The sequence below is a fragment of the Phragmites australis genome, chromosome 21 (assembly GCF_958298935.1).
Source record: "Phragmites australis chromosome 21, lpPhrAust1.1, whole genome shotgun sequence".
Lineage (NCBI taxonomy): Eukaryota > Viridiplantae > Streptophyta > Magnoliopsida > Poales > Poaceae > Phragmites > Phragmites australis.
The window spans coordinates 25,293,521-25,309,223 of record NC_084941.1 but is presented as its reverse complement, the minus strand read 5'-3'; the positions used below and the strand labels follow the sequence as shown (position 1 = coordinate 25,309,223).

The following is a 15,703-nucleotide window of genomic DNA, read 5'->3' as shown; positions in this document are numbered from 1 at the left end:
TGGTGTCGGCTCCAATGGAGGTTCCCGGTGAGAAGTACCTGAAGGCTCAAACCAGGTAAGCATTCGTGCTCAGTTTCTTGCTGCTTGAGTCTGGTAAGGTTAAATGAATATGATGACTTACCTCTGAGTATATGTTCTTGTACAATTACAAGTGATGGTCATATAAACCAAAAAAGTATGGATATGGTTAATTGAACATGATAATTTACCTTGCTCTAAGTATATGTTGAATACATTAGTGACAAAATTGTAAGTGATGGTCACATGAAAAAAAAAAGCATGTTCAGTACAGATTCATACACAGACATATCCATCTGGGTGCAAGCATATACTACAGGATATAGAACAAAAGAAGGCCAGCTGGCACAAATAAAAAGGATGAGTTTTGTAGACTTAATGATGCGACTTAACCACATCGGCCACGTTGGACCAAGCCCGACTGTGCTACTATAGCGAGCCCCGTGTCCACGTCGGTAAAAATGGGTCACAGAAATAAAACATGTGCACGCAGGGGTGCAGTTCAGTACATGAATTTGTAGGTAGCTCTTTTACAACAAAATAACTTCTGCGGAAAATCTCAAAACCTAACTAATTTTAGAGGGGGTTTTGCAAAAAAATAATTTCTGGAGAAATCTTAAAATCAGACTAACTTTGAAGAGTTTGCATTTTCCCCATAAAATTACTTTATGCTAACTTCTTCTGCTTCTGCTTTCGCTTTTAATACAGTACACTGCCGCCCACATTATATTACTGATTAGAGTAGTCTCTGGCATCCATATGTGGATCGAGATTGGAGATATAACATTTTATACTCCTCGTGCTTTCAAAACGCCACACTGTAACTATCTCGTACACTCGTGTATATGAACCAAGATTGGAGATACCAAACTTTATGTTGCAAGAAAAAAGTTCGACAAGAAAAAGTTCTCCAAACTGTGGTATACTGTATTTTTTTCCCACAAAAGTTATTAGCAAGAAGGGTGAAAAAAACTTGGAAAGAATGTGTGCCTATGGCGGGTGAGGCACCTGGCTAACAGAGTGTGCCGCTCCACGAATGCAACAATAATTAACTTATCACTAACCCATAAATATCATTTTAGTTACCAAACAAACAATACTAAGTCTTGCATAGGAAGATTCCGCGAACGATACCATCTATCACTATTAAAAAACAATGACATATTGGACGGCTTGTCGCTGACCGCGTGAGATAATTTATCCCACATGGTTAGAGATAGAAGCTGTTTGGGATAATTTATCTCATTCTGGATCCTTATCTCAGACAGCTTCAGCCTGCAACTGTCTAAGATAAATGATTATCTCACACGATTCTATTCTGGAGCGATTAGAATAAATATTGTAGACGGGCCTGGATGGCAGCCTATGGAATACTCTAGAACGTGTAGGATTCCGTATCCTACACGGTACTTTTGTTGACCTATTTGTGATAAATGCGATTAGTCTGCCGGGCACCAATTTCTATTTCTTTTCCACCTGAGTTTGGGTATCAATTAAAAATCACTAAATTTTTTGCATCTAACTAAGACGAATGTAACCTAAATTGTGATAAGTGTCCCAAAATTTGCTCCGAATGTGGACTATCGGATTTAAAAACATGCATAGATTTTTCATGACATACTCTTTATTCTAACCCGGATTTACTAAATTCATGGGAGTTTTGTTTGCCTTGCCAATTTGAATTTCATTTAAATTATATTCTAATCTCAGAAAATTTCCTAAACAAATCTAAATTGTGTTGCCAAAACAATATATCTCTTCCTTCTTCTAAGTCCGGCCCACCCTCCCCTCTCTTTCTTTTCGATTTTTTTAATTTTATATTTTCTAATATTAATATTTAAATAAATAGATCTCTAATAGAAAGAATTATAGAAATAGACACCTACCGCTCTCTCAGAGGACGGTTAGTCCCTTACTGCCCTCTCAGTCTGACGCGTCGAGCAGGGGCTTACAACCCTTTGATCAAACAGTATTTTGTAGAAATCACTGTTAACAGTAATATTTTTCCCTTTTTATTTTCTTTATACAAAACTATGGTCTTCTGTTGCTCAAAAAATCCTAAAATTTTTTGTACATGTTTTATAATTCATGTGCAACCCATTTTAAGTAGACTCATCTAAAAATCATGTGTATAATTTAAACTAAAATTCTCCGAAAAAAAGACTACTTTTATAACTTTTAACAATTGTTAGGGCCTCAAATAAATTTCTAAAAATCTAGAAAAATTCACTAATATTCATATTATGTGATGAACTAATTTCAAAAATTATTTCTAGCCCTAGTATATATGATGAAAAAGTGAGTTCTTTTGTAATGCTCTATTTATATGCATTTTTATCATTTCATGTGAATAGAATTACAAAAGAACTCACTTTTTCACCATATAGCCTAGGGCTAGAAATAATTTTTGCAAATTATTTCATCATATAAGATGAATATTAGTGAAATTTCCCAGATTTTTGAAAAATTATTTGAGGACCTACAAATTATTAAAAGTTATAAAAGTAGTTTTTTTTAAAAAAAAATTAGCAGTACCATCGCACTCCCGGCTCACCCTGTATCCACTTTCCCCACCAGGAATACAAAGCAGCAGCACTAAGGGCTTGTTTGCACTGAGGGCCTGTTTATTTAGGCTTTTGTAAGCTATTGCTTCTCCAGAAACCTACTGTTGGTAGAAGCTAGCAAAAGATTGCTTCTAATTTCTGTAGTAGTAAAACTGTTTTTTCTTCTCAGAAACAACATCCAAAAATCAGAAAAAACAGACTATTATTTGAGCTTTTAATTTCTAAGAAGTAGAAGCCAGCAGAAACCCAAATAAACATACCCTGGCCAGCCCTTCTCTCAATTTTTTAATAATTTTTTAATAATAGTATTTTATTGGAAAATTGTAAAAATAATAGGCGATTTCGCAGAATTGCAAGAGTAGCATATTGCGCCACGTCAGTTGGCGATTAGTACATGTTGCTATAACATAGTCGCCAACTGACGTTGCGACATGTTGTGGGTTACGACAATAAATACAGCGGTAGTTGCGACAAGTTCCTTGTCACTATACCATATGGCAACAGACCTATCACCATATGGTATGGAGATAGGATGCTTTTAAGGCCTTGCGCACGAAGCCAACTCAGCCACGCGTCACACCGCACCACAGGTCGTGATCCACAGTAGACCGACCATCGAGTCTTCCCCCACGGTCCACAAGCATGGACCAAGTCCACTAGATACGGTCCACCATACACCGCACTCACGAGCTTCCTTCCGGTTCACAACCCATAGACCAAGTCCGCCAAATAGTAGCATCTTCCAATTTCAGGATTTCCATTTCCGATAAATCTTCCGTCGTCCATATCTCCTCTGTTTCAACTCCGATTTTGGCAATTCTTTCATCAATATTCCTCTAAAATCATAATCTTTCTCTCCGCCAAATCTTGTAATTTTTTGTGTTCATTTAATTTACTCATTTGGCATTTATTTTGTATTGCGGCTTTAACTTAGAATTAGATGTTGTCTTTAGTAAATAAAGTTGACGTTAGTTAATTAGATAATTATGTTTAGGTTATAATCATGATTTAATCACATTGTTAATCTAGCATAAGTGTAGATTTAATCATTTTGTTATTAAAGAATAGTTTAGAATTAGAATAACTAAAAGGATTAATCTTTAAATTAAATGTTTAGAAGTATATCGTTATTTCATGCTTTAAGCTATAGGATTAATCTTAGTATACTTAATATAATAAGTTAACTTATTAGTATACTTAATATAATAAGTTAACTAGGTCACCATGTGACTGCGGTATAATAGCAAGCCTGAAACCGTCTCTCCTTGCCACAATTTCTTAGTTCCGTTGTGGGGTAAGTGTGCATGATATCCTACCGTGCTACGAATTTCATCTAATTCACCTACTTTCCTCTAACAATATGACAAACCTAAGTGCAAGTACGAATGGTACGCGGACGAAGAAGATTACGCGAACATCAACTACGGCTACGATAAGGCTAAGGCAATGAGGTGCACGGATGTTCAACGGCCAAAGATGAGGCTACATGATTCCCTACCTTACATCAACTACAACTACCAATATGTTTTTCTAAGTCCAATTCTTTCATAGGATTCCCTGCCTTACATGCAGAGACAATAATAACTTCTTCCTGAACTATTGCAGAATGAAATGACCACACCAAACAACATCTTTCACAGGGAATCTCTGCCAAGCATCAATGCCATAACTTTTATAGCTTTCACAGGGAATCCTATACTCCAGCCCCCAGCCAAGCCTGTGTACTCAGTCCATGCACTAGCCCCCAGCCACTATAAATAACTCTACCATCATCAATGGATAGATCACTCATTCCTCATCTCTCTCAACTGTAATATCTTCCTCAGCTCCACCAAGCTCACCTAAGAAACATTAGGGATTTTCATCTCCTAAGGGGTCGAACCACCGACGTGCTTTTATGGTGACCCTTGTAGGCTTCGTGAGTCTCAAGATATCTTCTACACCTATGATTTGCGCTTCTTCATATGTGCCAACTACCAATACGACAAGCCTTGACATGGACTGTACGAGTATCCACCAGTAAAATGACATAGATCACTCATGTGTCATTTTTCATATGATTTCATGCACTGTTTTCCTAATCTCCCATCTTGTTTCAATTGTTCAATATCCTCCACATATCTGTGATGTCATGGAATGGCTGGATATGGAACAAAATAAGCACCAAAAGCAGTGGGTTGATATGGAGATGCGGTGAAGAAGGGAAGCTTACGAACGCTGCGAGTACGAGCAACATCAGGAGGAACTATGGATGAAGCGGCAAGAGGAGGAGCGCATCAGGAATGCCGTAAAGGAGCGCACTACTGCTGAAGCATGCGAAGCAGAGAGGGAAATGAAGCGGATGAGGGCTCGTCGCGTTAAGGGCGGAGGGCCTCGAAGCCCAAAAGGGCAAATATACTAGGTGCACTCAGTAGAGAACATGTACTATAACCGGTATATTTTCATTCCCTAAGGCATGTTAGGATTAACAGTGACACGCTATTAGATTAGTTTTTAGATATACCGTATATACTAACGTTTGTTGTCGTCATCTATTTATGGTTAGGATCCATTCGCGCAATAACGATAAACCCCATATTCCATATAATGTTTGTCAGCGTATGTAACCTCCGTACCGGGTTATTATTGTTCGAAAAATTTGATTTTTTACAATTTTATATAAAATAATATTATTTAAAAAAACACAAAATTAAAATGGAAAATGACTTATCGCCAATCCATATGGCGACGGGAATCTGCAATTCTGTCGCCAAAAGCTAGGGTCCTGTCGCCATACGAGTTGGTGACAAATCCTCTCGCCACATAGGCCTGGCAATAGAATCAACGTGTTACCAAGCCAGTTGACGATTAGTACTTATCGTCATATGGTATGACGATATGTCTCTAGTTGTTAACTGGCATGACAATATGTTATTCTTGTAATTTTGAGAAATCACTTATTATTTTTTAATTTTTCAATAAAATACTAATCCCTTCGATCGTAAATATAGATCATTTTAGATTTGTACACACGGATTAAGAAAGTAGATCAAATGACCTTGTTGCTCTTTATTTATTCTGCATTAGAAAAAATAACTTATTTATTTGTGAGAGTGATAGTATTTATTAAACAAGAGTAAGACAGAAATAAAAGAGAAAAAAATATATAGAAGTTTAAGAATAATTTATATTTAAAAAATAATTGAGAATGCTAAAACATCTATACAACCAGAGAAAGTATTATTAAAAAAAATTCCCCTCCGTAAGAAGACGGGGGCCGGCCGCGTTGCAGGTGGCTGGGCACGACGGAGTTGTTGTCCACTTGTGTTGTCACCTTAATTCCTGGCACCCGCAATAATTAGCCACTTGCATATGAATCGAGATTCGAGATAAGATTAGTTTTTGTTTTTTAGCTTTTGCTTTTAAAATAATAATTAGCCCTCAGTTTATTACTGTACTGATTAGAATAGTCTCGCCCTCGTTTCCCCTTTCCCCGCCGATTGGGATGACAATTTTCCCCTCCGCTCACCGCCGCCGCCGCCGCCGCCGCCACCAGTCTCCACTACCCACCCCCACCAACCTTCTCAATCGGAGGCCATGGAGCTGGCGGTCGGCGCATCGGAGGCTACCCTCAAGTCTCTGCTGAGCAAGCTCGGCAGCCTCCTAGCGGAGGACTACGCCCTGGTCCGGGGCGTCCGCGGCGACATCCAGTTCATCAACGACGAGCTCGTCAGCATGCAGGCGTTCCTCAGCAACCTCAGCCGCAGCGATGAGGGCCACGACGACCAAACGGAGGCGTGGATGAAGCAGGTCCGCGACGTCGCCTACGACGTCGAGGACTGCATCGACGACTTTGCCCACAGCCTAGACCCCGACCCCCGCGGCAACGACTGGCTCACCGTCATCCGCAGGACCCTGTACGAGCTCCGGACATGGTCCACCCGCCGCAGCATCGCCGCAAAGATTGCAGGTCTCAAGGAGAGGGCGCAGAATGTGGGTGATCGGCGGGGCCGGTACGGCGTCCCAGATCCAAAACCCGGCAAGAAAAAGAGTAACTTGGGTGGCGCCACGGGGTATCTCGCTGCTGAGCATCAGGAGATAACCCGCCAGCTCGTCGGCGTCAAGCAGCCGGTGGGGGTGAAGGGGATGCCGGATCTGGAGAAGTGGATCGCCTTTGGTGACCAGAGGAAGGAGCTCGGAGTGCTGTACATTGTCGGGTTTGGTGGTGTCGGCAAAACCACCATCGCAACGGCGCTCTACAGGAATCACAGTGACCAGTTCCAGCTGCGAGCCAAGGTCACCGTGTCTCAGAACTCGGACCCTGAGGTAGTGCTCAGGAACATACTGAGTCAAGTCAGGCCGCAGGCCAACAGTGGCGGGCAGCAACGCGAGGATAGCACCGGCGCCATCTTGGAGAAGAAGGTTCCAGTCATCGGAAGCATCTTGAGCCGAATTAGGCTGCTGCCCCGAAATCAAGAGGATGGCGGCGCTGGGCAGGACAAGCACAAACAAATAAAATCCGAGTTGGAGAGTCACCTCAAAACAACTAGGTATATATCCTACACTTTACAGTTTCTTTCTTAGTGATGTTTTTACATCAAGATTTTAGTTTGTACTCTGTAAGAAGAATGCTAAATCACCTCTTAATTAATTGTCTCTAACGTATATCAACTTTAGCTCTTTCTACGGCCGGTGCACCTGTTACCTTTGTAAGGGGGATGCTAAATCTTAATCTCAGCCGTTAATTGATGATGGTTAGTTTTTTTTTTTGACATAATAGGTGTTCCATTTGCGAATATGGATAACCACACATCATAGAAAAAATAAGGTTCTCTGTAACAAACGATAAATGAAAGAATTTTTAAGAATTTGAATCATACGGAAAAAGAAATTTCTACAAAGCCATCCAGAACAAAGCATTAAGTCTCTAGATTAGAATGGCTTTTTCAATACAAAATTTGGAAAAGTCGTAGAATGAATTATAACCTCATGGAAAAATCCGTTTATGTCATTGCATCTCTACAGATATATATCTACAATATGTTTCTGTGTCTTCCTCCAAGTTCTTATTCCTATGATTTTCCTATTTATACACTCATCTGTTTTCTGAACTTGCATTGCTATCGTATTTTTTGTGTTTTCCTTGCTCCTATGTATTTTTATGAAAAACAATTTGCATATTAGCAACCTACCTAGAATTCAATCCTAGTTGCTGATACACCCTACGAGTTGGATAGTTGTACTTAGCCCCCCAAATACCAACTCTCGGTGCAAACTCAAATACTTATTTTACAATTTTCAGCTTACATCAAGATTTTAGTTTGTACTTTGGAAGAGCCTATTATGGCCACTAATTTGATCTTAGACATTTTATCTTGAACCAAAACCCCAAGTTTGTGATAGAAATTTGAATATTCTTTCCATTCCAACTTTTTAATAGGTGCATTTCCCAGACACAAAAGAGGAGTCCGACCATGTATTCACATAAAAATTGATGCCTACTTAATTTCTTGCTTCCACCGTTTGCTCAAAATGCTTCTTTAAGTTTTATATAGTTACATAGCTTTTTGGAGACCTTCCATTCTATTAGAGATATATTTGTACAGTTGTAACCTTCCTAATGCTGACTCAATCCGGCTATATATGAAAGGCCACCCCAACCATTGGCTTGTGTGCAATTCCCTCTCTCTCCCTTATTTTCTACCTGGTATCAGAGCCGATCACGTCCTGATTTCTTCCACTGCCTCCCACCCAGCACCGCTCTCATGTCGCTCATCGGCACAGGTGCCGGCGCCGGTGTTGCTCCCTCCGATGCCCTGGTTGCTACCATGTCGCCAACTTTCATCAACCCGTTCTGCACCGTTGCCGTCAAGTTGCACGTCCGATGGTCCTCGACTCCAAGTGCCCCAACTACATCAAGTGGTCCTTTTTCAAGTCCATGTGCGGCAAGTTTGGGCTCATGGCGCACATTGATGGCTCCGCTTCGGCAAAATCAGAGGACGCACAGTGGGCTCAGGCCGATTGCGCCGTTCGCAGTTGGCTATATGGCTCCGTCAGCGACGATGTCCTCGACATCACCATGGAACCGAACCAGCACGCGTGCGCTCTCTAGGTCGCCATTGAGCAGCTGTTCTGCGACAACAAGGAATCTCGTGTCATCTTCCTCAGCAACGAATTCCACTCAATAGTTCAAGGCGATATCTCCATCTTCGACTATTGCCAGCGCCTCAAAACATTGGTAGATTCCTTGCACGATGTTGGCCACTCTGTCTTCGAACTGCAACTCGTCCTCAACATGCTTCACGGTCTCAACTCTCGTTTCTCCAACACCGCTGACGACATCACCAACGCTCCATGCTCACCTTGAAGGAGCTTCGCCTGGCGAACAAAGTCAAGGTCGCCGCTGACACCGCCCTTGCCATGGCTACACCAACCACGCCTTGTGGCTCGGGCGGGTGCTGCTCCTCGGCGCCCTCCCCCTCTTCAGCTAGTGGTGGTGGCAGCCACGACAACAAGCGTGGCGGCAAGAACAATGCCGGTTCATCCTCGTCGTCACGCGGCCCCACTCTGCAGTCCATCGGCCCCTGGTTCTGCTTCAACCCAGAGTTCGCTGCTCCTAGCGCCCCCTACGCCCATGGTTCTCCAAGCGCCGGCATCCTCGGGCCATATCCTCAGGCGCACGCTGTCTTCGCGCCGGCGCAGGTGTCTCCACCATCCATGTAGACTTGGGACCAGGTCGGTCTCATTGTTGCCATGAACCAGTTCGCCATTCAACAAGGCAACTAGCCACTTTGCACATGGCGTTGACTGATGGTATCCTCCTGCCCTGTCTCCCTGCCTCATTCTGTTGTTACTGTTGGTAACGGCTCCACTATTCCCGTTGTCTCTCGTGGTCATTCTATTCTCCATACCAATTCCTCCAAATTTCTTTTGAACGATGTCCTTGTTGTGCCATCCCTAGTTCGAAATCTTCTCTCAGTTCGTCAGTTTAGACGTGACAATAACTGTTCTATTGAATTTGATCCTCTCGGTTTTTTTTGTCAAGGACCTCAGAACCCAGCGTGTGATTCTTCGCTGCAATAGCGTCGGCGACCTCTACACTTTGTCCCCGACCGCCTCCATTGTCGCCCCCCACGCCTACCTCGCCATATTGTCCACCCTTTGGCATCAACGACTTGGCCATCCCGATCCTGCTGTCCTCGACAAAGTCAATAAATCATCTCTTATTTTATGTAATAAGCTAGATCGCTCATTGTGCTATGCCTGTTAGCTAGGCAAACATGTGCGTCTTCCTTTTGTTTCTTCCAACTCGCGCACTATTGCGCCCTTTGAGCTAATTCATTGCGATGTATGGACATCATCTATTGCTAGCACTTGTGGCTATCAATATTATCTCTTGGTTATCGATGATTTTTCGCATTTCTGCTGGACCTTTCCTCTCTAGAAAAAATCCAAAGTCTACCAACACATCGTTGCCTTCTCTCACTTTCTCCACACAGTTCGGTCTTCCCTTAAAAACAATCCAAATGGACAACGGCACAGAATTCATGAATCATACCACAACTCAGTTCTTAGCTTCTCGTGGCATCCTCTTGCGTCTCTCGTGTCCATACCTCTCGCCGCAAAACGGCAAGGCTAAACGTGCACTTCGCACCATCAATAACGTGGTGCGAACCCTTTTGCTTCATGCTCACATGCCGCCACCTTACTGGGTCGAGGCCCTCGCCACGATAACACACATCCTCAATCGTCGACCATCCTCATCCATCAACAACCGCATTTCGTTTGAATTACTCTATGGCACAAAACCCACATATGATCATCTTCGGGTCTTTGGTTGTTTGTGCTATCCCAACCTTTCCGCGACCACTCCTCACAAACTCGCCCCTCGATCAACCGCTTCTGTCTTCCTCGGTTACCCTAGTTCTCACAAAGGGTATTGTTGCCTAGATCTCGCCACTATACGAATCATCATCTCTCATCACTTCGTTTTCGATGAAAACACGTTTCCCTTTGCCTCCCTCAACTTGGTTCCTGACACCTCTCTGGATTTTCTTCTCTCGCAGGCACCCAACACTGTTGCCTGTGCGATAGCTCCATCAAGGTGTGATATCGAGCGATCGCAGTCACGGTGCACGCACTGCCCACTCCGACCGTGCCCCAGACCGGTCGCATTGCCTCCGCTGTGGGTCGCACTAGTCCACCTGCGGACCGGCCGTTGCTACCAGTCCGACCGCTACGGCACCCGTGGACATGGTTTCGCCTTGGGCTTCACTACCTAGGGTGCCCGCCTACCGTTCCGTCGACCACTCACGCGTCCTCGACCACCTCTCGGCATTGACCACTCGTGCATCCTCGACCACGTCATCTCGACCGTGGCCTTCCTCAGCCAGCCCAACGTTGTTGCCAACGTCGCAGTTGGCTGTCCCAACCGGCCCGACGGATGCCCATGCGCCAACCGGACCTGTTCCACAACCAGCACCCGGGCCTCATCCCATGCAGATGTGGGCTGCCTCAGGCATTGTCAAGCCAGTCGATCGGCTCAATCCCTCAGCAGTGCACTCCATCTCCGCCATACCAGCTAACTACCTCAGTGCTCTGGCGGACACTAATTGGCGGGCTGCTATGGTAGAGGAGTACAAAGCTCTTGTTGACAACGACACCTGGCAGCTTGTTCCTTGACCTCGGGGCGCCAATGTTGTGACCATCAAGTGGATCTTTAAGCACAAGTTCCATTCCGATGGCTCTCTCACTCGTCACAAGGTGTGATGGGTCGTCCGAGGCTACTCGCAGCAGCACAACATCGACTACAACGAGACGTTCAGTCCGGTGGTCAGCGGGTCCCTTTCTCTCCTAGCACCAGTACACCATGGATCGTCTCTAGCGTGTTGGCATGCCTGAGTGCCACTCAACGGCGACACCCGTGGACACTCGTGCCAAGCTCTCCGCTCGCGATGGCGAACCTATTGCTGACCCAGCCACGTACAGGAGCCTGGCGGGTGCTCTTCAGTATCTGACCCTCACCCGCCCCGACATCGCCTACGCTGTGCAGAAGGTGTCTCTCTTTATGCATGATCCGTGCAAACCGCACCTTGCACTGATCAAACGCATTCTGAGATACCTGAAAGGCACCCTTGGTGTCGGCCTCCAAATTGGGACCTCTTCCGTCACCTCCATCACGGCATATTCTGATGCTGACTGGGCGGGGTGTCCTGACTCCAAGCGTTCTACATTTGGCTACTGTGTCTATCTCGACGACAACCTTGTGTCCTGGTCTTCCAAGCGCCAGACCACGGTTTCCCGATCCAGTGCCGAAGTCGAGTATCGCGCTGTCGCCCACGTAATCGTTGAATGTTGTTGGCTGTGTCAACTTCTTCAAGAACTGCATATCTCCATTGCTTCCACCACTGTTGTCTACTGCGACAATGTCAGTGTTGTCTACATGTCTTCCAATCCAGTTCAACATCGGTGCATGAAGCACATCGAGATTGACATTCGCTTTGTTCACGAGAAGGTGTCTCTTGGGCATGTTCGAGTCCTTCACGGCCTTCCACTCACCAGTTCGCGGATATGATGACTAAAGGCTTGCTTGTATAGTTGTTTACTGAGTTCTGCTCCAGTCTTTGCGTCCGGTCTCCTCCTGATACGACTGCGAGCGGGTATTAGAGATATATTTGTATAGTTGTAACCTTCCTAGTTTAGCTCCTCTAATTGAGGAGCTGTAACTTCCTAATGCCGACTCAATCTGGCTATATATGAAAGGCCACCCCAGCCATTGGCTTGTGCGATGATTTGCATCTATTCCCTCTCTCTTTCTTATTCTCTACACATTCATCCGCTTCCAACATACCAGTCCTTTGTTACAAAACGCTGACGTTATTTTTGAACAAACACAGAAAGTAAATAAACACTCCCTCCTGTCAGAAATACTTGTCGTCTTTGACTTATCACAGTCTTCGAGGTGTAACTTTAACCACTATTTTTTCTATTAGAATATATTTATAAAATCTAATAAATTTATGAGGTTATGAAAGTGCTTTTCGAGACAAATCTATAAATATAATTTTTATGTTTCTAAACTAAATATTTTAAAAGTTATTAACAGTCAAAGTTTCAAAATTTTGACCTCCAAAACTTCAAGTATTATGACCAGACGGAGTACTAATGAAATCTAAATTTAAAGTTTCATCACTGGAACAAAGATCAGAACTTTCAAGACCGACCACTAGGAGAACCGGGTTAATTGTGGCAAAATGAGTGAGTACAGAGCTTAAAAAAATCAGAGGAGAAATGCAGGTGACTTTCCAATTCCACCATACTCTTAACTCTTAAAGGCATCCAACATAAAAGCAAAGGTATACAAGGTACAAATCTAGCAAAGTATGCTCTAAATAAATATAGTGAGACACTGCCACATAGAAAATATATGCGAACAGCCCTCATGTGTTATCGTGTCTTATTCCTTTGTAGGTACTTACTGTTAATTGATGATGTCTGGTCATCATCTACGTGGCACAATATCAAAAAATATTTTCCTGAAAATGATATGGGAAGTAGGATAATTGTCACCACAAGATTTCAAGCTGTCGCCACAACAAGCTCTGCTCGCAAAGATCAGGACCGTGTCCATGCAGTTGAAGTTCTTCCTGGTGATGAGGCCAAAAACTTATTCCAGGAAGCCATGTCTGAGTGCAGGGGTACCGGAGACAGTCAACCAAGTGTGAGTAAAGTTCCAAGCAGAGTTTGGGAAATGTGTGGTGGCTTGCCATTGGCCATAATTACCATGGCAGGTCTCGTGGCATCCAAGCCGCTGATGATCCGGGAGGAGTGGATTTCTGTTTGCAACTCTCTGTTTCCTGAACCGGAGAGACGTCGTAAACCGGAGGATTTTATGAGGATAATCAATTATTGCTACAATGACTTGCCTAGTGACCTCAAGACTTGCTCTCTGTATCTAAGCATATTTCCCAAGGGCTGGAAAGTTAGCAGGAAGCGGATCATCAGAAGATGGATAGCTGAAGGCTTTGTCACTGAGAAGCAGGGTTTGAGTGTTGAGGATGTAGCAGAGACATGCTTTAATCAACTCATTGAAAGGAAACTAATACGACCTACAGAGCACAGCAGCAGTGGAAGGGTGAAGAGCTGTCAGGTCCATGACATGGTACTTGAGTTCATCATTTCCAAGGCAGCTGAAGAGGAATATGCCACTGTGGTTGGTAGCCACTGGTCCATGCCAACACGTAGCAACAAAGTCCGTAGGCTTTCCCTCCACAGCAGTGACCCCAAGCGTGTAAAGAACGTGAATAGCATGAACTTGTGCCATGTCCGGTCACTTACTGTGTTTGGGAGCCTGGACAAATTGCACTTCAATCAATTCAAAACTGGAACAGTGCAAGTATTAGATCTCGAAGGCTGCAAAGGTTTTGGGGAGAACCATGTTAAGGTCTCGGACATATGCCAAATGATTCTACTCAAGTATCTGAGCCTCCGAAGAACAGACATAAAAGAGCTTCCTCCAAGTATTTGCAAGCTCAAGTACTTGGAGACTTTAGATGTAAGAGAGACAGAGGTTCAAGAGCTGCCTGCAACTGTAGGGCAGCTGGAACGAATAAATAACATACTTGGCGGAGATAAGAGAACACAGAAAACCCTGAGACTTCCTAAAGAGCTTAAGGGAAGAATGAATACCTTACACATATTGTCAGGGATTGAAATTGTAGAGGGATCAACAGCTGCATCAGACCTCGGTTACTTTACTGGGCTCAGGAAGCTGGCAATTTACAGGATCCACAAGAGTGAGGAGATATTCAAGGATTTACTCTCCTCTATCCAATACCTCAGCGGCTATTCTCTCCAAGCTCTTGTAATCAATGATGAGTCATCTGAATTCCACATGACCCTGGACTCAATGTCGTCCGATCCAATGGACTTGAGAGCTCTTGAGCTGTCTGGCAAGTTGCTTAGAGTCCCAAAGTGGCTCAACAGTCTCCATGAGCTTGTCAAGTTAACTCTTTCGGCGACAGCTCTCCACACAGATAATTTTCTACTACTTAGGAATCTAAGTTCATTGTTTTCTCTCACGTTTTCAATAAGTGAAAAGCAGGATCCTGCTATGGCAGCCATTCTCGAGAAAAATAAGTCTGATTCAGGAGGAGAGATCTTTGTCCCACCTGGAGGATTCAGTAAGCTCAAACTGCTTTGCATATTTGTTCCTCTTCTTCCATCACTCAGCTTTGCAAAGAAGGCTACACCACAGCTGGAAAGGATTGAACTGCGTTTCAAAAGGTTGGAAGGTCTTCATGGCATGGACGAACTTGGAATGCTCAATGATGTGCTTTTAACGGTTGGTGGCCAATCAAGTGAGCAGACAAAGTCGATACTAGAGGGTCTGAAAACAGGGAAGAAACCATCATCGAAGTATGCCCTCATTGTCAACGAGTACCATGCATGATTGATTGGAATGCATGTCAAGCACATATATATAGATGTGGCTGTGTCAGTCGGTAATTACGAACTCATCTTTTAGGGCTCTTTTGGAACCCAGGAATTTCACAGGAATCGTACAGGAATTTCACAGGAATTAGTTCAATGTCATAGGAAAAACGCAGGATTCGGGAAAAAATCTCGCAATCCAAAAGAGGCCTATATATGTAACTTGTACGGCTGTGCACAAAGCTGCATATTCCGCAGAGTTGTTTTTTTGTCGTTCTTCCTTCTTTGGGTCAGTTAGACTTGGTGTTGTAACTTGTAAGAGTGCATTGAAACCTGCTCAAATTTGTTGGGGCTATTTTGTTTAATACATCGCAAAAGAGCGCGAGTTGCAAAATATAATGCCACTGCAAAGATCAGGGACTGCCAAATACCATCAACATGTTAACATCTTGAAAATTCCTGCTCCTAGCGCCGCTGCAAGAAAACTCAGCTCGCTCTACCATAATGATGCCACCAGGGTCGATACTTCCGTTTCACACCATTATTATTTCTTGTTTAATATTGTTCGAGATTGAACATGTATCACAGACATAATACAACTCTAGAGACAAAAGCTACATGAATCAACAATACAAGGTATCACAGACCATCAAGTATAGGAAGCAGTAAGCAGAAACACAGCAGTTTGGATTCCCTCGTTTGGAGAGACC

General features: G+C 43.7%; 1 protein-coding gene across 1 annotated transcript; it reads left to right on the top strand.

The window, feature by feature from the left end:
* Positions 1 to 6,050: 6,050 nt before the first annotated feature.
* On the top strand, positions 6,051 to 15,381 carry LOC133902939 (disease resistance protein Pik-2-like). Its single transcript, XM_062344268.1, has 2 exons — positions 6,051 to 7,111; positions 13,032 to 15,381. Exons 1-2 carry the CDS (start codon positions 6,159 to 6,161, stop codon positions 15,010 to 15,012), a joined length of 2,934 nt encoding a protein of 977 aa, XP_062200252.1. The 5' UTR covers positions 6,051 to 6,158; the 3' UTR covers positions 15,013 to 15,381.
* The last annotated feature ends 322 nt before the right edge of the window (positions 15,382 to 15,703 follow it).